Raw genomic sequence first — 27,494 nt, forward strand, 5'->3', positions numbered from 1 at the left:
TTATGTTTTTTATAGTATTCCTCAATAACATCTGAATATTTTGATAGTTCACATCTGTCTGTTACTCTTCCTCAGAGAAGAGTTATTTCTCCTAGATGGGGATGTAGCTTACTTTAAGTTTGTGGGACATCAAGCACTTACTCTGTCCCAAGAAAAGTAAGAATCAGTCCACCACAAATCCAACCAACAAGCTAAAGCATTGGAGAATATTGCAATGACAAGGATTTTTGGAAGAATTAAAATATCTGCATAGACAATGTTCTAAATGTAAACAAAGCCTCTATTCTCAGGCATTTCTAGATTTCTGCATCGTCTATTTGGCATAAGGCAATGGAAATATGCAGAATGGCTTTTTAAACCATTAAGGAGATTTTTAATCATTTCCCCAACCAAACATGACACACAGTAATTATCAATTTACTATATAGCAAGAAATTGTTTGCATCCAATTAAGAACTATTTAGAATTATGTAAGTGACATGGGAGCTAGGCAAAGAGATATTTGCAAGGCAGATGGCATTACTTTGACAGTTCTTAGAATAGGTTTCCTTGTTAATGTCTGAACAACTACAAAAACCATATGAAATGTCTTTAGGGACCTTAATTGTAGCTGGAAAATTTCTTACTGGACCCAGTCATCATTCCTTATAATAACTATCCCTCATAAAGCATGAATTGCTGAGTTCAGTTGGAAACCAACATACACATTAAGCCCTTTATAACTACATGGATGGGGAATCATGATTATCCTTTTAAAGAGTTCTGACCACTGCAAAATTAAAAGATTCAACAAGGAGGGATCTAAACTGCAGCTGACTGTTCCTATTTCAGTGAGACAGTGAATCTACTCTAGGTTCTAGTCCAGACTTTAAAGGAGTAGTTCCAATATGCTTAATCTAATTTGGGGATAGGGTTCAGCACTACAGATCACACTTCCCCAGGCTCAAACCTAGAGTGGATTCACTTCCACCTGACACAGAAGCCATCAATCACCACTGGGTGAATTATGGTAAGTAGAAAGTATTTCCAGAAGTTTTCACGTATTGCTTATTCTAAGGTCCTTTCAGCTGCTAAAAGGGCACAATCCCCAAACTGATTCAAACAGTGGTAAAACTGGACTCAGAAATTTCAGCCAAGGTGTGAAATCAAGGAATTGAGATTTCTAAAGTCTCTCCCACTCTCATATATTTTTCTAAAACACTGTGGGTTGACAAAGGTAAAGCCCCCTCTCCCCCCACAACAAACTATACCACTCCTGCTTTCCAAGCTCCAAATCTCAGAAACTATATCCCTCATTGACTCTTTCCCTATTCCTGTTATGATTCCTTTTGGTCCATCAGCTATTATTCTTCAAACTCACCTAATAATGCAGAAAGGAATTTACATGACATACCCTTAACCACTGTTTCTCTGTCAAGGCATCACTGTAATCCACATCTCTGCGCTGGCGGGACCCTCTCCCAAATATTTTCTCCTCTTCTTCTTCACATGTAAGCCTTTCAACTTCAGCATCATCTTTGATTATCCAGGCAGGCAGCTCATCTTCCTCCATCAAGCGTGGCTTGCGTTTTGGATTTCGAGCATCCTCCCGACGCCGGTCCATATCCATTCTCTGTATAAGAAATGCATATTAAGTTCCGAAAAATTGTAGTAAGTTCCATGTTTGTAACAACTTTACAGTTTGTTGTGTGCTTTCAAGTCATTTCCACCCTAAAGCAAACCTATCACAGGATTTTCATGGCAAGATATGTTTCAGCCTCTGAGGCTGAAAGAGTGTGTCACCAGTGGGTTTCTATGGCTGAGCAAGGTTTTGAATCCTGGTCTCCAGAATCTCTGCTCAAACTGCTTAAGCCGTTAGACCATGTTAGCTCTCATTTTCTTTTCTTGGTTATTAGCATCGGATAATTATTAAATGGCAAAACTTACAGAATGGATTTCTGAGATGCAGAGAACCTGAAATATCTGCTGAAGTTAAATAGCAGTTAATCTGTGTATTTAAAATGTATGACCTGGAAATTACTTTCTAAAATTAAAAGTTCCAGAATCTCCCAGGCATAATCCAAGCTGTTTACGTGTTAGAAGTGGCTAGTATATTTAATATTCTTCCTAATATGAACTCAGATGGTTAGTGCCTACATCCAGAGTGGCCAAATTATGTTCCATATGCTACACAGGCTTATAGAAGAATTCCCACGCCAAAAAACATTTAGTATGAGAAAAGGCAAATAGTACCCTCAGAATTCTCAAGATTTGTTAACTGAAAGGTGAAGCAGACGGGTAGCTAAGAGTGGCCTCTGGCCGCTCCAGACATGACTGGACCCTGATCAGTCCAGGACCGTGGTGACAACAGAGAACCCTGTTAACGTGGGCCTCTGCTGTGGTCCTGAATGGGCCAGTGGCAGGAGCATTTCTTTACCACTCCTTTTTGGGCCAGCTCTTGCAGCCTTCATGCAACTCAAGAGTGAAGAATGTTTAACTGGTATCCTGAATAAGAGTACTCTTTTTTAGAAAAAAGGATATAAGATAATATTTTGCTGCAGATCCTGGCTGTTAGCATGTATTAGTATTTTTGAAAGGCCATTTAGTTTATTCCAAACCAGCATTTTTAAAATACAATACGCAGAGACGCTGAACTGAAATTTGCTGTGGCTGTGGCAATTGGGTGCGTGTAACTATGAATTTTTCTAAGATATCTATTAAGCTTTTCTCTGCCAATATGCTTAGGCCTGACATAAAATGCAATCTAGACACCACCCTCTCTCACAGCTGTGAAATAATTATGGGGTTACAGAGTTTCAGCCTTGACTATAAAATTTTATCCCTGAGTGCTCTTTCATTTCTTACTACAGACTTAAAGGGAATTCTGAGTTAGTTTAAACATCAGTTAATTAACAAATTAACTAATTGTTAGCTTGTCTTCTTTGACAACAGAGGAAGACATACAGAGAGATTCCAAATCATGCTGCAGCATAGACTACTGATGACTGCTGTTATCCTGAAGTGTACAAATGAATAATCTACAGAATGTTATTATTCACAGGATGTTTGATTTACTCTGTGCTAGGGTTGAAGTTAAAAAGTTTTTGTACCTTTCTAAAGTTAACATTTGAGAACTGTAACATCCACACGCTTCCGCAAATTAATCAACTAAAGCCTGAAATATTTCCTCAAATAATCAAATTGTTGAGGAATTCTGTTTTGCTGCACTGCAGGCCATGTTCTCACTTTACTATAAATACAAATTTGACCTATGAGAAAGGAAAGACACCACTAGGGTGCAGATAAAGCTATTATGGATTTGATAGCCTTCTAATTATAATAAATAATAATAATAATAAAACTTTAATTTATATCCCGCTTTTTGTTTCCACAATCAAAGCGGCGTACAACCTTTTAAAAAAAACAATATATACAATTCCCTACCCCACCCTTTAAAAAGGATGAAACATAATTACATATACTTTGAAAGTGGTAGGACTATATTACTGCCCTGAATTTTATTAACCTTTTTTTCTAGATTACTATGATGATAGCCTTCAAAAAGAAGAGAGTATTGTATGTTTTTTTTTTTAAAAAAATAACTATTTTATATACTTGTGTATAAGTTGAAAAATTTCTTCCAAAAATTGACCCAAAAAACCTGGGTCAACTTATACATGGGTCAAAATGGTAATACACTGTTTGCCAGCCTGGCTGTCTCCCAAAGGGACAGCCAGGCTGCGGAGGAGGAAGTAAGGCAAGCACACATATCCCCAATCCTTGTCTCCAGCCTGGCTGTCCTTTGGGAAACAGCTAGGGTGGGGAGGAGTATGGAAGACAAGCCCTCACTGCACAAGCCTTGTTCCCATCCTGACTATCCCTTGGAGACAATCAGGGTGGGAAGGTAGATGGTGGGCAAGCACTCATCCCCCCCTCCAAACCTTGTCTCCAGCCTGGCTGCCCGATGGGGACAGCCAAGGTGGAGAGGAAGATGGAAGACAAGTGTTCACTCCACCCCTATAAGCTTTGTTCCCAGTCTGGCTGCCCATGGAGACAGCCAGGGTGGGGAGGCCAAGGGAAGGTAGGCACTCGTCCCTGAAACCTCGTCCCAGCCCGGCTATCTCCCTAGGGGACAGATACTCTGTGGAGGGGGAAGATGGCCAGGTGCTTGCCCCTCAAGCTTCCTCCCCATCCCAGCTATCTTCCAAGGGGACAGTTGGGCTGCAGAGAAGGAGGAAGGGTGCTGAGACCCTATGTTTTACTCCTGACTTATCCAGGGGTCATATCAAAATCCCTAATTTTGGCCCCCACACCTGCCCTCGACTTATACATGAGGTCAACTTATATTTGAATATATACAGTACTCATTTCATTGAGTAAATGTACTAAACTGTATATATGGGATGCTGGTGGAATTTTCAGTGGCCTTTGAGGAGAAGGATGTATGATATGAAAACAGGGTGCCATTAGATAACTCACAGACAATCCTCCCATGCTGGTGGCATTTATTGGAAGCTGAATGAGCTCCTGTTCTCTTCCACAAAAATATGCCTGCTTATTCTTTAGTTCATATATATAACAAATACATTATCTGCTTTCCTGTCCTCATCCACCATTCTTAATTCTTCCTAACATTATTTACAGCAAATGTGTAATCTACTAGGCTCCCTGATTATACAGCTCCTTTATCTTGCTTTAAAAATGTTTTTAACGTGATTTCCACTGTTCTAATCTTATTACTGTAATGTTTTACCTGGCACCTTGTGCTCAGTACTCCTGCAAATGGGCAGGAAGACATCTTTTACTGTTTTTTCCTGAATCAGGCAATCAGGCAATCACTCCTCTTAGAGCACAACATACTACTCGCAAGAGCCTCTCCTTTTTGATCAGGCTCTGCAGGTGAGAACCAGCAGAGGGGGCACAGGCAGACAACAGACAGAATAGATGGAGTAACCAGTTGGGTTATCAACTGAGTAGGTACCACAGCAGCCTCTTGTGGTACACAGGAAAAATGCATTCCAGGACTTGCTGTCAATCCAATGGACAGGTGTGTGTTTTATTTCATTCTGGAAGGAAGTTCTTTGTAGGAAGCCACAAAGAACAATCAATGTGATTCTTTTAACTGAGGAACATGGAGATAGTAACAGGATCTGATGCATCCTTCTCCCACATTATCAACCGAGAGACTAAATTTTCAATGATAAACTTCCACAGTGGCAACTGTTCAACATCAGGGCTAGCTCAATTCCCACCACTGTTGTTTGCTCATGTAGGAAGAAATTTGTCTGAAGAGGCCTCCTCTACGCAGAAGAGGCAGAACCCTGAAAAATCGTAGTTCTGGACTGCATGGAGGGATTCCTCAGAAGAACCATGATTTTTATCTGAATGAAATCACAACAGAGGTAGGCAATACATCCTTCCTCATGTATTTACTTAATTCTAATGAGGAATACCTCAATAGGGCTTATATTACAGCACGCCTGTACGATACGTGGGCTCGCCATACGCGGACTCAAGGTCATGCGGACAGCGAGCCCCACTCTTCTTAATGGCACATGCATGCAATGCAGCAGCATGGCACCATTAAAATCAATTGCACTTGAGGTCCCACGGTATTTCCCTTACATGGAGGGGTCCAAAGTGGATCCCCTGCATAAAACAACGGTCCACTGTATTTCCTTGAAATGGCATATGTCTAAAAACGTCACCTAGCCCTTGGAAAGGTGTTTTTGAACCTTTCAGCCAAGGATGTAATGGAAGAACACAAGCATACAATATGATATCTGGAATAGACTGCCTTTACATTATTCATTTTCAGAATGTTAAAGTGGAACTACACTGCCTGACTAAAAACGAAGCTGTGAAAGTAATCAAAAGAAAAGTTAGAAATATGATTGTATAGTATCATTACCATGAAAAGATCGAATTCTTCTTCACGCCGTGCAATCATCTGATTTAGAGTCTCGTCATCAGGAACTTCATCTTCTTCCTATAGATGCAGAAGAGAAAAATACAGAAAATATATGGATGTGGCTGTATGTCCATAGAAGCTGTTGAGACATATAGAAAATACATATAGAATGAAAATAAAATATTTGCAATTGTAATTGTAAGGACATACAAGCACCTGCTTTGGATATGCTCTTAGTGTTACCATGAAGTGTATTATACTTTACATGCAGTGTTTGATCTTGCTACAAAAATAATTCTACATTATCTTCTGAACTTGTTTATATTTAGAAGTTCCAGTGAGTTCAGTAAGGGACACTTCTGAGTATGTATGTAAGATTACTGCCATAGTGATTAAAATGTTTTCCTGGGAATAGTGTACAGTGGTACCCCGGGTTACGAAAATAATTCGTTCCGCCGCCGCTTTCGTAACCCGAAAGGCTTTCGCAAGCCGAAAAGCCATAGGCGCTAATGGGGAAAAGCCGCGATTTGGTGCGAAATAGCGCCGAAAAGCACCAAAAGTTTTTTTCGTAACCCGAAAAAACATTCGTAACGCGGAACAGTTTTTTTAAGTAGATTTTTTTCGTAACCCGGAAATTTCGTAAGGCGGCACATTCGTATCCCGGGGTACCACTGTATGTACCAGAGTGTACTCAAGAGAAGTTAGACAAAAATGGAGACCAGCTAATTTCTCTATTCCAGCCTTTTCCCAAGATTGACACATTAAAAAAAATTGGATTACAATTCCTTTTTGTTTTGTTGTCTTTTAAAAACATTATTATTATTATTATTATTATTATTATTCATACATTGCATATTGATTATTATACAATACATAATTCTGTATATATATATTCCTACATTCTATTACAATTTGTCTAAATATCTTTAATATCCCACCTCAGTGCTCCCCTTCCCCAGATCCATTTTCACCCTAATCTTCCATCTTCTTTTCTCGATACTTTCTCAATAAATTCTTTCCAAATTCCATCAAAATCACTTCTTTCCCATAATCCCTTTTTTACTTTCAATTTACATGTCAATTTATCATTAATTGCTAATTTCCATACCTCTTTATACCAATCCTCCAATTCTACAGTTATTTTTGTTTTTCAACATCTTGCTATAATTAATCTCGCTGCTATAATCAAATTTGTTACCAAATCTTTTTCTTCTTTTTTCCATTTCTCTGAGTTAATAATGATAATAATACTATATTCGGACTTCTATCTATTTTTATATTCATAATACTTTCTATTTCTATTATCACTTTTTCCCAAAATTTTTCTACATATTTACATTGGCACCACATATGCATATACAGTGGACCCTCCCCTTACCTGGGGATCCGTTCCGGAAATCAGTATATGCTGGAGCCCCATTGGAAGTAATGGGGCTTGTGCCTGCGATGCATGGGCACGTGCCCCATTAGTTCTTCCAGGGCGTGTGAGGGGCTCTTCTGGCGTGGCTTTCAGCATATGCTGAAAGCCGCGTATGGTGTGCCCATGTAAAACCATACTTCTTGACAATCTCTCCAGCAATTTTTTGAATTATTCTTATCAATATTATGTAATCTCACTGGCATCAAATACCATTTTCATATCAATTTATAATAATTTTCCTTAATCCATACCGATAAATTCTTCAAATGTCTTTGTTCCCAAATTTTAGCCCATTCCTTATCACTTATTTTATATCCTAATTCTACGTCCCATATTCCTCTCAAATATTTTCCTTTATTTTCCATCAACGTTTTATAAATTTTACTAATCATTCCTTTCAAGTTCTCATTTTCCTCTATTTCTTTCTTTCTGAAGTAACTATTCAAATTGTGTATACTTTTTCCTTTCTATATTCCTTTTCCTCCAATTTGTAATCTATTGTTCTATTTGCATACAGTGAAACCATGAAATTTTTATCCCCGTAAGTTTTTTCCTTTATATTCTCTTTCTCTATCCTTGCATCCATCCAATTTTCTATTTTCTATTTTCCTTTCCTTTAACTCCTTATCTAACAATCCTCTCAAGCTCTTTGGGAATTTCTTTTCCATTATTATTGGTGTTATTACTGAATCTTCAGTCATTAACTCTTTTTTATATTTACTTCACATTTCTAATATATTTTTCATAAGTGGATTTCCAATTATCTTAATTTCTTTTTTAGTAAACTCCCTAAAAAATATTCCATATTCTCATATCTACTTCCTCTGTATCTAATTCTAACCATTCTAAATCTGTCACACCTAACATACGTTCTATCACATATCTCAGTTGATTAGCCTCATAATGGCGGGATACAAACCGCCGCTTTGCGGCGCTTCCCCGCTGCTGCCGTTTGCTCCGCGCAGGAGCTGCAGCAGCCAAACCGCGCAACTCCCGCGCGGAGCAAAAAAGAAGCTCAAAAATGGAGCTTCTTTTGCAGTCGCGTTTGCGACGTAGCGAGGTGCTAGGGGCGCACTCGCTACGTCACAAAGGACGCGACACGTCTGGACGCTATGCGTCCAGTACGTAAAGATGGCGGCGCCCATGTGGAAGGGGGGCCGCCATCTTGTACGTATAGGATACGTACTAGGGTTAGGGGGGTGCGGAAGCACCGCCCCTTCCTAACCCTAGTACGTATCCTATACGTACTATATGGCGGTTTGTATCCTGCCAATATCCTCTTATATTGGGAAGGCCCAACCCTCCCTCTTTTTGTGGTTTAGTCTAGCTCTTTTCCCTCCATTACAATATGTATTCAACAATTGTTGCTATTTGTTCAAGTTAGGTTTCCGACACTTTTAATGGTAGCATTCTAAATAACATTTTTAATTTTGGTAATATTTTCATCTTAATTAATGCTATTCTTCCAAACCATGATAGCTGAATTTTCTTATCTTCTGCTAATTTTTTCTCTACTTCTTTCCTTAATACTACTAAATTCTTTCCTTCCATTTCCTTTAAATCTTTTGTTATATTTATTCCTAAATATTTTATACTACTTTTTAATCGTATCTCTGAACTTCTTTGTCTTACAAATTCACATTCCTCTTCTTTTGTATAATTAAATAAAACATTTCTAATTTATTCCAATTAATCTGAAACCCTGTCATCTCACCAAATACATTTACATGTTCTTTTATTTTTCCCAATCTACCCATTAAATCTTTAATGGTTAATAATGTGTCATCAGCAAATAAACTAATTTTATGTTTAGTTTTCAATCCTACTGCCAAAATCCCTGCTCTTATTTTTCCCCTATTACATATATTTTATCCAATACTCTTCCTACTAGATTTGACATTTCTCTTCCTTTCACAAATCCACAAATTTATCTTGTCCATCCCTGTCAGTAATCAGTGATGTTGGGAATTGTAATGGACAAGATGGATCACAATTCCCAACATCGCTGATTACTGACAGGGATGGTTTGGATGGATGTTAGCTGATATCCAGAATGGAGCACAGCAGCTTGCAGAACACTTGGTAATTCAATTTCAGGTATTATGTCTGGGTCTTAAATGAACTGTAAAACCTGTTCCATTACACTTTTTTTAAAAATAAGGACTGATCCATATCATGATATTTAGTCAACTAACTTGTAAAATGCATTTTAAAAGAAATTTCTGATTTGGTATTAGAATCAGCTGCTTAAACAAAAGAAGTCAAGAAATCCACTCTTTTAAATTCTATACTTCCTCCCTTTCCCTTTTAAAGACTGTAAATAGAAAACCTCTCTATACTACAGTTAAACATTTAAAGCAAAAAGGATTCACATCAATTCAAGATAAAAAATATAATTTTTATATCACCATGCACCTTTTCTGTTTTGTACTAGTAGCCCTTATTTTCAACTGCAGCATGCATCCTAAATATATTTTTATTTATAGTCATAAAGAAACTCAATCCATACAGCTGTTGTAAGAAAGCTCTAACTATATGCAATAAACCCAGGTTTTGCCACAGGTTTTCAACTGCATTATAAAGGAATGAGACATACCCCAATTTTCCCCACCCTAATGCACCCTTTTAATTTCACTCTGTCAGGAACCAAAAAGGCGACTCTTCCCAATTCACACCTCTTTTCCTATTCTGTGTAAAGTACTAGACATTCATCTCCTGCTGTGTTCACCCAACAGACTAATACTTCAAGCACACATGAATAGTTTCTATTGGATGCTTCCTTCCATCATCGTCCATAGCACTTCTTTAAAATATTAAAGATATATTTTACTTTCTCTTCATTTTTGTTTTTCCTGGAAACGTTCCTGCCCCACTTTAGAAAGACTTATGCTTTTGCCTACAATTTCTTATGCAAGTGCTAAAACTAACTGTGGGATCCATATAAAACGTGAGGGCTTGTTACAATATACTGCTTATTTTATTTTACTGTACCTTTTGCTTCACTTGCCTCCAACATTTAAATAAAAAAATTAGAAGCCTGAAGTTGCATGTACTCTGCCCAGCCTCAGGAGCATTTATTTACCTGACTAACCATTTGTTCATAAGCTTATTTAGGAAGTGTAAAAAGAAACTTTGGAAAGGTTTACCACCCCTCCCTAAGGAAATACTGTACAAGTCAATCCTTTAAGGCACTTAACAAGTCAATAAGCAGTTTACGGTTAAAGGTAGTGAGGGTCTGACACATGGTCCAAGCTGAGGTATGGGGTACACTAAACAATTGTTGCAGCTATGTAATATGACTGTGACTGAGAATGTGACTGTTAAAACTTGTATAAAAATACTTGGATAAAAAAATCATCTCCATAATCACATCTACATTTAGATTTCATCGGTTCCACATGCCACAAAAATAGTTTTAGTGTATTTGAGGAACAATGTTAATGAGTAGGGGTGTTAATTTGCAGGTATAGAGTCAACAGTGATGATAAATTCCAATTTGCATATGTCAACTGAATTTTAAAAGTAAGTAGTTTGGCAAGCAAAATTTCACACAGTGCTTTTGCTGAAATACAGTATTCAAAACTATCCAAGCTCTGGTAGTTCTGTGTGTAGAAATCTTTATACTATAAAGATACTAGTGAAAGTATTGTATTTTGTCCAGGTTAAAAACCTATCAATCTCAACCCCCAACTTTATTTCGCTCTGATTGTCTTCTCCTTCCACCTCAGTGCTCATTTAACCTTTCCAGCACATAATTCCACTCCTTACCCAATCAAGCACCAGGACACACACTCTCTCTCCCCCTTTCCTCCTTTCTCAGAATTAAACAATCCATGAAACCGTGGATTTTGGGAGCCACAGGCATCACCACCACCTGCATATGAGGTGTTTCTTCTAGTGGGTGTAGCTGTTGATTTGCAGCAGTAGAATCCTGCTGGTAACTTGTGCTTGGCACATTTGAAAAGATCAAAAAACACAAATGTTGTTTCCTCAAACCAGGTTATCTGAGAAGCACTGGTCTAGATTATCCTCATTACTGAGCATATTTGACTGGATCGTGAATTCCTTCCTGTGGATGTAAAAAGCACCTTCTATCTACAGGAGTACTAATGGAAGGGCAGGGGAGAGGCTATTTCCACTGATGCCCCTTCCTGTCTGTAGCCTTCTGTGGCATTACCTATAACAGTGATGGCGAACCTATGGCACGTGTGCCAGAGGTGGCACTCAGAGCCCACTCTGTGGGCACATATGCTGTCGCCCCAGCACAGAGTTTGCTAGAGTTTGTTACTAGAAAGCCAGAGGGAGATGGCACTTTGCAATAAATAAGTGGGTTTTGTGTCGCAGTTTGGGCACTCGGCCTCTAAAAGGTTCACCATCACTGACCTATAATCTTCCAATTTCTCCCAACCTTCTCTAGCAGATGGGGGGGGGGGGTTGTAATTAAAGAGGGGAGAAATTGGTGATATTTTCCACATTATGGTGGCAGGCATGACTTGTCAGTTGAACTCTGTTAAGATGAAGCTCAAACCAAATTGTGTGTTAGGATTGAAATCAGTGAATGTTGGACTACTGGAATGTAGTGCATTTCTATTTTAAATACTTAAAATAAGTTTGTATAATACCTCATTTTCTTCTTCATGTTCTAGTATCGCCTGGAGAAAAGCCCTCCGCTCATGGCTTGAAGACTTTTGGTCAAACATGCCAGCTTGAATAACTTTTTGATCCACATTCAGTTTATATTTAGCAGCTGCAAGGATTTTCTCCTCCACACTGTTCACTGTGCACAGTCGAAGTACTCGAACTTCATTCTGCTGTCCAATTCGATGAGCTCTATCCTGTGCCTGCAAATCCTGTGGATAAGAAAAATCTTAAGTACAATGTATTGGGTTCTTGCAATCATAAGGTCAAGGCAAAACCATACCATACATTTTTACCTTCATAAAGGTAAAATACCAAAGATGATAAATCAAAGTCCAAGTTTAGCAACAGATCACATCTTAATCTAGATATGTATATCATAGCATTAAACAATGTAATTATTTAAAAGATGATAATAATAATAATAATAATTATTATTATTATTATTATTATTATTATTATTATTATTATTTGTATCCCGCCTCTCCCTGTATTGGGAGAATAATAAATAATGAATATATTGTTTAATATGATGGATGAAATGAAAATAGGACTATATTTTAAATTTAATTAAAGGATTTTAATTATTTAAGTTAAGAGGTCGAGGGAAGTGCTGTTTGTGGAGCCTTCTTTTCCATTTTTTCTGAACTCCCCCCCCCCTCCCAAAATCCTCTCTAGGTGTGAAATTTCACCATGTTTTTGTCCCATTCGATTATTTTAGGCCAGAGGCCCATTTTCCAACAGAAAACATAGACGAAGTCTCATGTGCTGTTGATGGTCCACAAATTTTATTATCTTAAAAAGCTTTTTAAGATAATAAAGTTTGTGGACCATCAACAGTACATGGAACTTCGCTTCCTTTATCTCTTCCACTGTGAATACGTGATTTCCAGTTTTTTGTTCTGTTCCTATTTTCCAACAGAAATGATCAAGATGTTGACTTCCAGGTCACTTTCTGTTGGGGAAAAAAGATGTTTCTGTCCCAACACAAATCTGAGAAATGGCTATGAACCTACCTCCCTGTCTTTTGTTCCTCATATTGAGGCTGTAGCAAAGGCATGTCAACTTTTTTCTTTATAACATTAACAATACCAGTTCTCTTTTTGCTTCCTTGGCTGAGTTCATGTCTTGATCATTTCTTGCTTTGATTATTGTTATCTTCTTTTGATCAGTCTTATGTTATGTCTGGTTTCCATTCAACAGTCTATCTTTTTGGCCCACTGTTTTGATCATGTTGCCTCACTTTTGATATCTCTTTATGGGTTACCCATTCCTTCTATGATTCATTACAAACTTCTTGTTTCCAAAACCTAGCTTCTCCCTGTCTGTTACCCCTTATTTTTTTTTTCACCAGCCTGTTCAAGATCTGTGTTCTAGGAATTCTAGGCTTCTCAATTCAACCACGGTTTTTCTCTTCCCTGGCTTGGCTTTGTCCTTTTTCACTCACTACTCCATACTCTTGGAATTGCCCCCTGAACATCTGGACTATGCTCTCCCTTGTTATTTTTAAATTTCAGTTTAAAACTTTCTTGTTTTCCAAAGGTTTTGGAATTTAATTTAATATTATTTTATAATATTTTATTTTTCTTTTATATATTTGTCAGTTTGCCTTATATTATATTGCATTTGTTGTATTTTATCTGGATAATTTGTTTACAGCTGTATTGTATAGTTTTGTACTTTTATTATTACTTCCTTCCTCTGTGTGTGTCAACATATATGTTCCTATATAAACATATATTTTAGATTGTATGCCTTTGGCAGGGCCCACTGCTTTTGACTGTTTTACTTGTAAAGTGACATGTACATTGATAGATAGTACAGTGCTACATAAACAGCAGCAACAACAATACTAAGATGATATAACTTTCCTCATCCCTTATCAGATGGTGCAGAGTGAGCATCTTTGCCCCTATTTGTCTGAGATGTCTCAACAATGATAGAACTAGATGTTAGATGGTGAACAGAAAACCTGCATTTTGCTCTTGAATCCTGCAGCAGTTTTCAAAATCTCTGAATTGAAGATGGTTTTGACCAAGACTTTTTGACAAGCTGGGAGTTTCTAGGGAACTCTGTGGCAACACCAAGCAGAGTGGATGGTCCTGTGCACCCCTTTCCTTCTCCTGCTTTTGCCTCTACTGAGAAGAACCCCATCATGGTGTCTAACATGGAAAAGGGGCGCCTGGCCACATGGGTTTAGCCCAGCACTCCCTTTCCGTGTTAGATGTTACAATGCAATCTTCTCAGTAGAGGTGACAGCAGAGGAAGGGAAGGGGCACGCAGCAGTAAACACCTTCCTGTACACCTGCCCGTCCCTGCACTGGCTCAGTTCCTAGACCATCTGCTCAGCCCCAAAGAGAATATTTCTGTTGAAGTTGCTAATGTGGAAGAAACTTTGGCGGGATACAGACTGCCCAAAGTGGGTGGTCTCCCACCTCCCTAGTTTGCTCCACGGGGAGACCTCAGCCTCCAAACTGCAGGGCTTCCCTGTGGAGCAAAAAAGAACCCTTAAAAATCAGGTTCTTTATGCGGCGCCATTGTGATGCCGCAATGCGCCAATGGTGCACTTGCGGTGTCACAATGGTGCTGGGATGTGCGGATGCTAAGCATCTGCCACGTCAAAATGGCAGCACCCATGTGTACTGAGCACCGCCATTTTGATGTACAGATTACGTACTAGGGTTGCGGGGCGTATATAAGCAGCGTCCCGAGGCAACCCTAGTACGTATGCAGGCTGGTGTTTTCACCGGTCTGTACAGCGCCTAAGACACTCTTAGTTAGGCACAATGGGGGAGCCATGGAGCCTCCCACCAAAAATCACTAAGCTTTAGGGTATTCTGATTGTGGTTCTGCATAAAGCAAGAGATATTTGTGTGAGTGACAAGGACAATGAAGAACTTCCCATAACATTTGAAGCAGGATTGTGGCTTGTCACTTTTCTTATAACTGTGAATGAGAAATCAATTTCAATATTTGAATCAGGATTGTGGCTTGTCACTTTCCTTATAACTGTGAATGAGAAATCAATTTCAAAACCTGGCTTCAGACTCTGGTCTGTTAAGGGAGAGATAGAGAAAAACCCATTGTTCATAAATTGATTAACTGTATGGACATCATCTCCTTTTATTAGTAGTAGTGAAGGTGAAAACAATCCTTTACAAATGCTTTCAAGTATGAATAGGAAACAGTTTCCTTTTACAATACATGAACATTAAATAATAGCAGTGGGTAAATAACCTGGTGAGGATTCCAGTCACTGTCAAAAATGATGACTGTATCAGCTGCTTGAAGGTTCAGTCCCAGACCTCCTGCCCTGGTACTCAGCAGAAAGATGAAATACTGGGAATTGGGCTCGTTGAATTTTTTCAGCAGAGCTGCTCGATCCTCTGATTTTGTTGTTCCTGAAAAAAGAAGCTGTTAAAATGGTACATGCTATCTGCAAATGTTTCAAAGAAACGTCCTATTTGAAGCATAAAAAGGAGAAAAGGGGGGAGGGGGAATCCAGTCAGCTGGATTCTATTATATTCTATCTCACTCCCACAACCGTACAAATATGCTTGATAACTGAGGCCTTAATACCACTCAGTTCTACATCCCAAGAAGTGAATTTATATCCACAAAAGCTCATGCTAAAATACAAAACATTTAGTTTTCAAGGTGCTGCCACAATTATTTTCTTTCTTCCCCACCCTTCCTCATTTTTAGTCTACAAAAGACTAGCACAGCTACTTCTTTGAAATCCTATTTGAAATTATCCTTACTGCTGTCATTGTCATTTTGTGCAACACAAAATCAGTACCTGCCATGGGCTTTCGTTTGTATGAATTGTTATAATGACAACAAGCATTTCTTAAATATGTTAACTGAACCGAATTACACAATATGATTTTGTATCTAGTGTTACAAGATCCTTTTGCATAAGGAATTAAGGTATTAATGGATGGCTCCTTTTCCACTGGCTGGGAAAGCTTTACTTTTTGTTATTGTAAGAATATGGTTGAACAAACATGGAAGTGCATAGTCTATTAAAAATCCTCTTTTTAGTGCAGGTGTGGCATATTTGACAGGAATTATGGTTCCCTGATAGGAAAATGGAGTTTCAGAGAAACATGTTTTGTGGAGTCAGCGGTACAGTTGGTCGTCCATATCTTCAGGCTAGCCATCCACAGACTGGAGCAACTGCAGACTGCCCTGCCCCATTATCGGTGGTGCATGGGGCTGCCAGCCACATGCACATCGCTGTCCACTGACAACAATGGGACTTAAGGTCCTGTAATTTTTAGTATCTGTGGGGGCAGGGTCTGGAACCAAACCCTTGCCGATACGAGGGCCAACTGTATATTTCAGTTTGATCTTGGGATCAAGTTCTGGCAATGAGTTGTAATGGGAGGAATGTATAATATCATCCAGGCAACTATTAAGAGTGGAGAAGGGCTTCTCCTTTTTGAATGCAAACTATTGAGAAAAATCTGATCCATTTGTGATTCAATTTAGGTCTGAAAGGTTATACTGACAGTCAGTTGAAATGGTGTGGAAACATTTCCATTATGTCAGGGCAGAGATTAGGATATGAGGAGGTTTTACATGCTCTTCAGTATTCCATGAATGTACTAGATGACTGAGAGAGATCCACACAGGACAATGTGGTTACAGCTGTCTTGTGGAGAGAATGGAAATGGATGTTTTCTTGAGAATTCATAGGTGCACTGACAATTCATATATGTTGTCTGCACAGTCTCGGACAGGGGTTCCCAACCTTTTTGACCTGCGGAGCCCTTACTTCTATGGCGGAGCCCCTAAGAGGCTTACTCTATGTCTTACAAGTTAATGGTGTTTAGGAGTATATATAAGAAAATATTCTTATTCTTTAATTTATTTCAATTTTTTATTTCTTTCATTTTCCTGGAGTGGCCGCGGAACACCTGGGAAGTGCACGTGGAGCCCTAAGGGCTCCTTGGAGCACAAATTGGGAACCCCTGGTCTAGGATATTTCTGAAGAATCTCCAGAATGGTAGGTATGCTAGGAATAAACGTAAGCATCTACTGGATTGTAGATGTTGAGGGATATTAAGTCTGAAGAACCTGATGAGGCTAGAAGACCCTGCTTCTAGATTGCAACTACTGAACTTTGTGAGTTCTGTCAAAGAATCTAACACCAAGCTGATTGCTTCCTCCCTCCTCCAACTTTTGCTCTCAGAGAGAGTCAGGTCGGCCTGGGGAAGCACAGCGGAACTTCCTTGGCTAGAGTCAGTATTGCTGAGGTTTCTGCCAGAAGGAACATGAAGATTAAAATACTTTTTGTGGGGGTTTTGGGTTATGTTGCCATGTTCTGGAAGAGTTTATTCCTGATGTTTTGCCAGCATCATAATATCCTCTTCCAGAACACAGCCACATAGCCCGAAAACCCCACAAAAAACTATGAACTCTGGCCATGAAAGCCTTTGTCTTCACACTGGAGATTAAAATAAATTATCTGATTTGAAACTGGTCAGATTTCACCAAATAACATCAAATATAAAACAAACAAACAAACTAGAGTAAGAATAATAATTTGTGATGGCTATGGCGCTGTACATCTGAACTAGGCTAGATACACAAACAATAAAGAGCTTATTTTTCTGAACTTTTTAACCTGATATCTGAGTTTTTAACCTGATATCATGGTATCATTTTGAAATCCTGAGTAAATTACAACTTTTAAAAAATCTCATTAATAATTGCAACATCTTTGTCAGCAAGTTTAGTACAGGTATTATATAAAGAATGCAGACAGTTCTAGGAATTCTAGGCTTCTCAACTCAACCAAGTGGAGCTGGAAGAGTAGGCCTTGCATCTACTGGATTTAAAGAATTCATAACCTTGGTGTCATTTCAACAAAGGAAATTCTGGTTGACAATTTACATTTCTAGCCACTCCCACTCATGCTACATTATCACTGGATGAAAAGACAGGCAGCCCATGTCCTGAACTACCAGATGGCAATAAGTATGGATAAATAAGTATCTGAGAATCAAAGAACACAGGCATGCTAATGAGAATATGCTCTATTTTATTTTGACTTTACCATCAAGTCGCAGGTAAGCAAAGTTTCGAAAAGCAAAATAGTCTTCCATAATGGTCATGAGTGATGTCATCTGACAGAAGAGAAGCACACGGTGGTTTGTAGCTCGCAACTTTGGTAGAATTCGATCAAGCAGCTCAAACTTCCCTGAGGCACGATAAAGCTCAGCTCTGTAAAGAGAAAAAGAAGTATGAAATAATAACACATTATTATTAATGATAACTACATTATGATTCATAGGCTCATTCTAGTATTTGCCTTTATGAAGCAAAGCTAGCACTTTGGTATAGAATAGCAACAATGTGAGCTTTTTCAGTACACATTTCCCAAAATCCTACCCAAAGTCTAAGAAAAGATAAGGCCTGAATTAAACCCAAGCAGCTGATTAAACAATGGAACCTTCAACCTTCCCTGACATAAGCAGTAAAAAGACTAGTTCTAGAAGGATGGTACTTTCTAGTCAGTCCCTGGCTGGTTGTAAACAGCACTGTGTACATTACAAGAAGAGAGAATTGGTGACAGGTAGGGAAAACTGGCAGGTCTATTAGAAGTCCAAAATATTGATCTTAGGATTTCTGCAGTGAACATCTGTGCTTGGTAACAGTTTGAGCTTTTAATGCCATAAGAGGTATCTGGCCCCCTACCCTATTCTGCATTTGACTTTCCATTCTACAGGTTTTGTTTTTGTCTTTTTTTAGCATGGCAGTAATATTTGAGCAGACATTTCATTATACAATAATTTCTAAAACAGTGCAGATATGACAGCCAACCTAAAGTATGCAAAAAGAAATAAGCCCTATTTGACTCAATGAGACTTATTTCTGAATAAACATCCATAACTTATACTGATTCCAGTTAAAAGATTTAAACCAGTGGTTCTCAAATGGTGGGATGGTACCACTGGGGGGGGGCACGAGTTGCTCAAGGGGGGTGCGAGACTTGGAGGCCCTGATCCCGCTTCGTCCTCCTTCTCTTCCCAAACTTGTTTAATGTGTAAAACTTACACACGTTGAATTAAATATTGAATTTATTTAAATAAATCTATTTTGAATAATGATATTTTTATAAAATGTTAAAATATTAATAGATGTGAATATGCAAATGAAAATGCACACACTAAACAAAGTATATTTATTAATGTACTATGTCAAGTGATATCTGCATGTAGATGTAAAGGGGGTCAAAAGGGTAAAAAGTGTGAGAACCACTGATTTAAAACATGCCTTTAATAAAAGTAATGCAATTTACTCTGCTATATTTCATCTTAATAATAAATGAACATTTTTGCATTCATGAAGATTAACTGAACATTAATAACCAATTAATGATCATTAATTTTACATTAATTAATATCAATAATGCAGGGACAAAAAACAGTTGCCTGGGAAGACAAGTGAGATAGTATTATTGCACTCCTATCCTGTTTAGAAACTTCCTCATAAGGCATTCAGCGAGGCACTGTGGGACCAAATACTGGACTAGATAAAACCTTTGCTCTAATTTACAAGGACTGTTCTTATGTTCTTAATCCTGGTGGGTTCGTATACCTCCTTAGAAGGAATTCTACTTTTAAGCACTAGAGGACCACTTGTTTTCAGAATGTCTTTATTATAATCAGGTACTCCTCTTGAAACTGAGAAAAAACTTTCTTAACAAGCAGACAAAGAAATCTTGGATAGGTACACAGGAAAAAAAATTACCCATTGATGACACCATTTGAATATCCCAAATGTTCAGCAAAGGACTCCTGCAAAATGATAACAATAAATTATTTAACACTTCTGAATCAGATGACACCCAGCACTGCTCTTTTAAGACTCACGAATGGAAAGCTTTGTACTGCAACTATTATTTAAAGTAATGGATTTTAATGCATTGTAGTGCATTGACTACACTGTAACAAAAATATTCATTTTAGGTGAATTAACTGGCAATCTGCCTGCAAATTATTGAAATTGTTGAGTTAGCAAATAAAGGGGCAATAAAAAACTTACTATGCAAGTTATTTTATATTAATAATGTATTTACGTACATTTTTACAATGTTTCAATAAATTGATGACTTGTAGAAATACTTGACCCCAACTCTCAAAAGAGATCAAAGTAACTATTTTCAGGCTGTCTATATTATAATTTCATGTTTCTCAATTATTTTGTATTATCAACCAGCCCAAAAGTTATGCCTACATATTTTAGCATGCAGAGAAAACAAAAATGAAATAAGAGAACATTCATATGTTCTTCTGATTCTTAAGAGCTTTCATTAGCATTGAAAATAGTCTATTTAAATACCATTCCATTTTATCTTACACATTCAGGTGGAGTGACACTAATTTTATGAAATAGCCAAATTTGGACAGGGTGTCCAAAAGAGACAACACTCAAGCCCAGGCTGAAATATTGGAGGAAAAGCAGTACAAACCAGTTTCCCTGCCAGCATGGGGACGTATTTCCTTCTTTTCCCTGCCACATACACTGGTTGATTATATACACATACATTTGAAAGAGGACTTGCCAAAGGAGTACAGTGCTACCTCGGGTTACGAATTTAATTCGTTCCGCGGCGCCGTTCGTAACCCGATACATTTCGCAACCCGAAAAGCCGCTGGAAAGCCGCTAGCCGCTAGCCGCGCTTTGAATTTCGCGCCGAAAAGATTTTCGTAACCCGAAAAATCCTTCGTAACCCGGAACAGTTTTTTTAAATCTAACTTTTTCGTACCCCGGAAATTTCGTAACGCGGTGAATTCGTATCCCGGGGTACCACTGTATCTCATTTTGGTTTAGCATCACTTGAAATGATTTAAGATCAGAATAAAGAACAAAATTACTTTTCTAACATAATAGCCTCCAAGAAAACAAAAAGGCAAAGTCAGTTTACCTCAATGTGCTGAAACATATATGGATGATTGCAAATCTTTCTCAGTTGCATGATGGTATTCATAAGAGTTTTGGCTCCCCCTTTTCCCTGTAGAAATAACATAAGAACATTAAGTCATTAATTAAAGTGAAAATTTATAAAGGCAGACACTCATAGAACACAGTATATAGTTCATATATCACCATAAAAATAATTTTGTACCCTCTGTAATATAACTTCCTCTAGAAAATCCCAAGTGATACAACATGGGTAGCCTCCTATTTATGCAAATAAATCATACTGATTTCCATGAAACCTTAGGGACTTTAAAGGACTTCTTTATTTTTCATCTACTTGTCACTATCTATGGAAGCATGTAATAAAATCTATTAGGAAAGTTAGCTCTGACTTCTTCAGATCGCATATGTCTTCTTCATATGTTTTGATTAGGGAAAGTTTATTATGGAAAAAAAATGAGGTTTCTACCCCAATACTAAATCTTCTCACCTTCTTATCTTTTTCAGAGCCATCAGTAAGAAGGATTCCCTTGGCTTGCATATGGCGATACAGAATCTTCTGAAGTGCTGACATATCACACTTTATGACATATTCAACCTAGTGTGGAGACAAACAGTAAATAAACAACATTTTCAAAGTTTCTCAGCAAGAGAAAGGTCTGTTTACAAGAATTTGCTCTTTCTAAATTTAACAAACATATTTGACTTCTATGGTAGATATCCTCTACAGAGCTTTGTCAACATGACTCATCCATGCTGTGACAGGATCTGGTAATGTCTTAATGAGCTGTTGCTTTTAGTTAGTACTGAATATTGTTTTGGCAATATGTAACAGAAATAAATGTTATACATCAATAGGTAAATGAAAAGGTTGCAGAAAATGGCCAATCATAGTGGATATGTAGATGTGCAGCCAAAGGCGACATGGGAGTTCAAGTACAGATTAACAAAATATGGCCTAAATCCTGCTTTTAGTTGTGGCTAGAATAGATTCAATCAATCAAAGGGATTTACCTATGTGTTATTCCTCATTCAATGAGTAGATAGGTCTGCCAGCTGGTGAGGCTTACCATGGTCAACTAAACTAGCCGTTGTGGGTACAGAACACTGAACAAGATAGGTCTTTGGATTGATTTGATATGGCTCTTCCTATGTTCACAATCAAACCTGAGGCAGAACCAACATCCTATTGAGAAAGACAGTATCATCAGCTGCCATTCCTTTCAGGCAAGCAGGTTTCAGTAACAGGACTCTGTTGGGGGATTATGGAACTTGATTTTAATATATGTCATTAGAAAACATCAACATCAGCTAATCCTTCTAAACACAGACCTTTTCTGGCAGCTGAGATTCAACCTCTTTCTTCAGCCTCCTTAACAGAAAGGGTCGTAAAACTTTGTGGAGACGACGAATGATCAGAATAGTCTCTTCCTCATTCAAATCCACCTGTCCAAACATATTTTTTAAAAGATTTTTTTAGCAGAAACAGATTTACAGTTTAATGCACAGCATGAATTGATACATTCTTAATGATAAAAGAAACTGAAGGGCATTGCTAAGAAGTAATCCAAAAATGTAAAATTATTACATTAGGTATGATAATGTTCTTTATGAGAATCTCCAAAAAACTGATTTTACTTTGTTTTATTGGAATCTCTCTGAGTTTATGTCTAAGCAAACTCGCCCCATACCCTTTCTCCAGTCATTGCAAAAGGGGCATTGAACCACTGTTCAAAGGTGCTGCAGCTCTTGAAAATTGTTGGTAGGAGGAAATTGAGGAGAGCCCAAAGTTCTGGCAGTTTGTTCTGAAGTGGCGTTCCAGTCAAGAGAATCCTTCTAGGGGCCACGTAATGTGTATTCAACACCTGGGTAAGCTTACAGTGGTGGTTCTTCATTCTATGGCCTTCATCCACAATCATATATTTCCACCGAATCTAGAAAAATAAAGAAAAAAGTCAGCAACACTTACCATATATACTTGACTATAAGTCAACCTTGTGTATAAGTCCAAGTCAACTTCTGGAGCTAAACTTAAGGGTATTGGTATGACCCATGGATAAGTCTAAGGTCAGACTTCAGGAGGCAGCCTGGAGAGCAATCAGTTGCCCTTCCCAGCCTCTCTGCAGCTAGGCTTTCCCCCACAGAGGGAACCTAGCTGGGGACAGGTTGCAGAGCAGACGGTCGCCCTTCCCAGTCTTTCTGCAGCTGGGCTTTCTCCTGGGGAGGAAGCCTAGCTGGGGACAGGCTGAAAGGCAATCAGTCACCCTTCCCAGCCTCTGCCCAGCTGGGCCGTCCCTTGTGGAGGCAGCACAGTTGGGGAGAGGCTCGGGTCAAGTACTGCACTGACCCATGTACAAATCGACCCAGGGATTTTGTAAGAGAGTAAGGAACCCACACCTATACTGGTCCCAGGTTGGTGAAGGGACAGGTGTGTAAACACCTACCTGTCCCCTCACTGATCCACGGACCAGGTCAGGTAAGCACCCAAAGTTAGCCCATGCTATCCTGGTCCATCTGCTCAAACCCTTAGTAGTAAATCCTATAATTCTATTCCTAGGTTTGCAGAATTGCAAACTACACCAAAATACAACCAAAGTATTTTATTACATTCCCTACATAATTATTTGCAAAAGCTGTATAAATGTATATCCTTTGTATAAAACTAAGGGATGCAATAGCAACCCCCCCTCCGAGGAAACATGTCAAGAAAACCACATGACAGGTTCGCCTTAGGGTCTCCATAAGTCAGAAATGACTTGAAGACACATGACAACAATGAAAGAGATGCAGTGAAATGGAAGCACATCAAGTTAAAATCATTTTGTCAGACAATGCACAAGTGATTTATGTACCTTTTAATAAAAACAGTAATATCCAATATAGCAAAGTTCAAAATTACAAGAGAAACTGTGAAATAATACTTGGATAGGTGACCTTGGGCAAATCACACTCTCTCAGCCTCAAAGGAAGGCAAAGGCAAACCCCTTCTGAACAAATTTTGCCAAGAAAAGCCCATGACAGGTTCACCTTAGGGTTATCCTAAGTCAGAAATGACTTGAAGATACATAGCAACAACAACAAATAAAAACTGTTACAAAAGACTACTCCAAACATTTTGAACTACTGAAGAATGCATGTAAGATGGAATAGTGTAGGTATATAATGTAGCCTGTTTCAAACCTCTAGCTATGGTCAGACACTGAATTGTCCAGTGAGTACTGTGACAACTGACATGACTGTATATGAGCCTGTTAGAGAAATCTGATGTAAAATACTGGCTAAGCATCCTTTATTTGACATACCACATGTACTTACAAAGCTAGAGTACTTTTATGACCCAAAAATAAAGTTTGATACATCAACTGTGGATTTCCTAGTACATTTTCATGACTGGGACTCTTAAATTATGATATATACTCATATCAACATATTTTTAATATAGTTGTAAGTACCAAGGTGTGGAGAAATGATGGATTAGCTTAGCAATAGTGGCAGCCAATCACAAATCAGCTGCTCTCAGCCAATGAGATGCTTGCAGGGAGAGATTGAAAGTTCCGTTGTGGCAGTTAAGAACTTCAGATAGGGTTTGGTTTTCAGAGCAAGAGGGTCTTGCCTATGTCCAGAGAGGGACAGTTATACCTAAAGTCCAGAAGTGAGGGACATATAGGGGTAGAGTTCAGTGTTGAGGGACTCTTTATACACACAAAACCTCAAGAGAGGGAGTTGATGTGGAGTCATCTTACAAGTGCCTGAATTAATGCATATCTGTTATCTATTCAAGTAACACCTGGTTTAAGCAACTGTTTTAATAAAGTTCAGTTTTTATTTTTAATTAAAAGCTTGTCTTTATTTTAAATACATCCACGTTACCATTATAAGGCCTTTTAAAACAGAGTCTTTAAAAAGGTCTCTCTTTTTTAGAGGGACATCATCACATATTTGGGTGGCAGCAGTGGGATAAGAACTCTCAGGTGCTTGCCATCATAGGAGTGGATTGAGGTGTGGGTGCACATCACATAAAGGTTTTTATCATGGGGCGTTTAGATATATGCTCAAAACATATCAGACAAAGAGGCTCAGAAATAAAAAGACACGGAGTAGTGACATAATACAAATCAACTGAAAATAAGAAGCAATGTTTCTTATTACTCAATTTAAAAACTTTTTTGTTAGCCAAATTTAAAATTTTAGATCAACAATGAAATACTGGAGTTTGTAATGTAAATTGAATAGTTTGTTACTTTAAATACTATTTTATAGTAGCTGATTAATATTGCTTGTTCCACATTATTTAAATAGCAACACCTTATTTTAAATAACTTTTTATTTCAAAATGTACATTAAAAAATACATAAGGGGCCAAAATTACTCCAAGCCAGAAATTTTTAGGATCAGCAAAATAAATGTTATTCATTAAACCATAACTTACATTTATGTCACCAATTATTACATTTTGTTTTGTTTCTTTAAATAATGTCTATCTGCACTCATTTCCCCAAAGTAACATTTTTCAGGTAGCATAATTACTTACAACATCACTTTCAACACTATGTTAAGTATAACATTTTCCATTTTTGGGTGATGCCAGAGATAACACACTTTGATTGGATTGCTCCTCTTAAAGAGAACAGGCATCATCACAGCAAGCTATAGCTCATAATATGATAGGATTTATATAGCATCATAAACTGCTGATATTAAATGGAATACAAATTAAAAAGAATACAAGTAACAATATTGTTACAAGTATTGCTAAAAAAAAGTCACAAATTTAATGAAAAGAAGATCTTTGAAAAGGTTTCAAAAATCAAAACTATTCACTAAGCTATCCCCCCAAAAGGTTCTGGTATATAGGAATGAGCATCTTTTGTTTGATTCTAGGTTGAGGAAAAGTAGCTAGAAGACCCATTTTGAAGGTGATTACAGCAAGAACATGAAATTACATTAAGAAATATACCTGTTCAGTTGTTTGACAAGTGGGATTGGAATATATAAGAACTCAAAGTGAGCTCCATTACCTAAATATCTCCATTTCCAGAGAAGCAATAGCTTCTAAGGATTATCTGCCATGTTTCAGGGACTAATAACTATTCAAGAGATATTTAGATCAAAGCAGTGATTTCTGAGCTATATGGTTTTAATGTATGAATGAAAATCAACAGAACAAGTTTCAGTGTAGTCTCTATTATCTTTCTAGTCAGAAAGCAGCTCCTCTTCTTACCATGCTCGTCTCTATTCAGAAACAAAGAGGTGCAGAGCTGTGGATAAAAATGGAATAGCAGGGTTCTGGGATAAATGTTATTAGGCAAAATAATGAAGAGATGGTTATACTTCTCTACGTTGTGATGGCTGTGTGGTATTGATAGGATCCACAGGGAGCAAAACCATTCTCTCATCTGCAATCCTGAAATGCCACGGCAGGAGAGCAACCATGAATGGGCTGGAAGAAAGGCTGAACATCTCAATTCAGGCAAAGAAAAACATGGAACTGACTTTCAAAAAAAGTCATTATGGACTCTGGACTAGGAGTTTTCTTTGCTCAACAGAATTCTAGCTATGTAGAATAGTAAAAAATACCAGAATATAAAAATAGTCAGAAACAGTTTAAATATTTTACTGACTGCATGGGTATTGTTTTTTGAGAGCTCTAGCTTTCCATGTAATGTTTTTATGCAGAAAAGTAGGTAATAAATGAAATAAATACCTTAGCAAGGATGTGTTTATCCTTTATTATGTACTCATAAGTAGTCAAAAGAACATTAAACTTTCCACTACGAAGCTGAGGGACAAGTGATCTGCGCATAGCAGGTGTACCCTGAAAGAAAGAAGAATGAGACAAATATTAACTCCCCCAAACAATAGTTCGACATCCTGCACAAAAATGTGCAACAAGATGTGGCTAACATGTTGATGACAACACTTGTTACTTTGTCAAAGAAACTGAGGAAAAAGGAATAGGGTTTTCTAGCAGTGGAGTAGAGAGAGATGTGATTTTCAAAAACACCCTCTTCCCCCTGCATCTCCCTGTGCAAATTTATTCTAGAGGCTTGGGGCTCCTTTGGAATTTTGTTGAAGGTGTAGGGAATTAGAGGAATCAATAAAAATTGGCTTCCTCCCAGTTCCACTGATAGAATACTCCTGTGGATGAGAAAGCCTTTACTTATGGAAGAGACAACAATTGTGTACAATAAAAGATTAAATTATTAGCTAATTTTCTTTTTGAAGAAAGCAATAAGTAAATGTAGCAGTTTTATTTTGTTAAAAAGTTATTGAAAACAACAAAGCTGAAGATTATGCACAGTTCGGGATTTATTTTGTCCAAAATTTGCACATGGTTATTTTGAAGAGAAAAAAATGCTTTTTCTGCACATGAAAGAGTATTTTTAGTATCAAAAATGCTGCTTCCTTCACAGAAAATGCTGTCTTCTGGGCAAAACAACAATGCACAAATTCTGAGCAAAATAAGTCCCCAGCTACAGCACTTTTTATAGAAGAAACAGCATTTTCTGTGCAGAAAATCATGCTTCCCAAATTGAAAATGCACAGAATTTTGCTGCAAACGTTCTTCTCATCAACTGCAGAAATATTTCCTAAAGCATTTCAATGCCTGAG

General features: G+C 37.8%; 1 protein-coding gene across 3 annotated transcripts in view; it reads right to left on the reverse strand.

The window, feature by feature from the left end:
• The window catches only part of LOC149323626 (SWI/SNF-related matrix-associated actin-dependent regulator of chromatin subfamily A member 2-like), a 169,212-nt gene that overhangs the window by 46,637 nt on the left and 95,081 nt on the right, over nt 1–27,494 (reverse strand). For all 3 annotated transcript variants that reach the window (XM_089490224.1, XM_089490237.1, XM_089490231.1), the window contains exons 18-28: nt 26,587–26,697; nt 22,574–22,816; nt 22,215–22,328; nt 21,373–21,480; nt 20,887–20,973; nt 19,710–19,756; nt 18,013–18,179; nt 15,186–15,349; nt 11,933–12,160; nt 5,891–5,968; nt 1,394–1,612 (exon numbers count right to left, since the gene is read on the reverse strand). In XM_089490224.1, the coding sequence (XP_089346350.1) occupies nt 1,394–1,612; nt 5,891–5,968; nt 11,933–12,160; nt 15,186–15,349; nt 18,013–18,179; nt 19,710–19,756; nt 20,887–20,973; nt 21,373–21,480; nt 22,215–22,328; nt 22,574–22,816; nt 26,587–26,697 (1,566 nt within the window). The remainder of the gene's footprint in view (nt 1–1,393; nt 1,613–5,890; nt 5,969–11,932; nt 12,161–15,185; nt 15,350–18,012; nt 18,180–19,709; nt 19,757–20,886; nt 20,974–21,372; nt 21,481–22,214; nt 22,329–22,573; nt 22,817–26,586; nt 26,698–27,494) is intronic.

This window comes from Sceloporus occidentalis, unplaced genomic scaffold (genome assembly GCF_023333645.1).
Source record: "Sceloporus occidentalis isolate IW3139 unplaced genomic scaffold, rSceOcc1.0.p SCAF_1, whole genome shotgun sequence".
Classification (NCBI taxonomy): domain Eukaryota; kingdom Metazoa; phylum Chordata; class Lepidosauria; order Squamata; family Phrynosomatidae; genus Sceloporus; species Sceloporus occidentalis.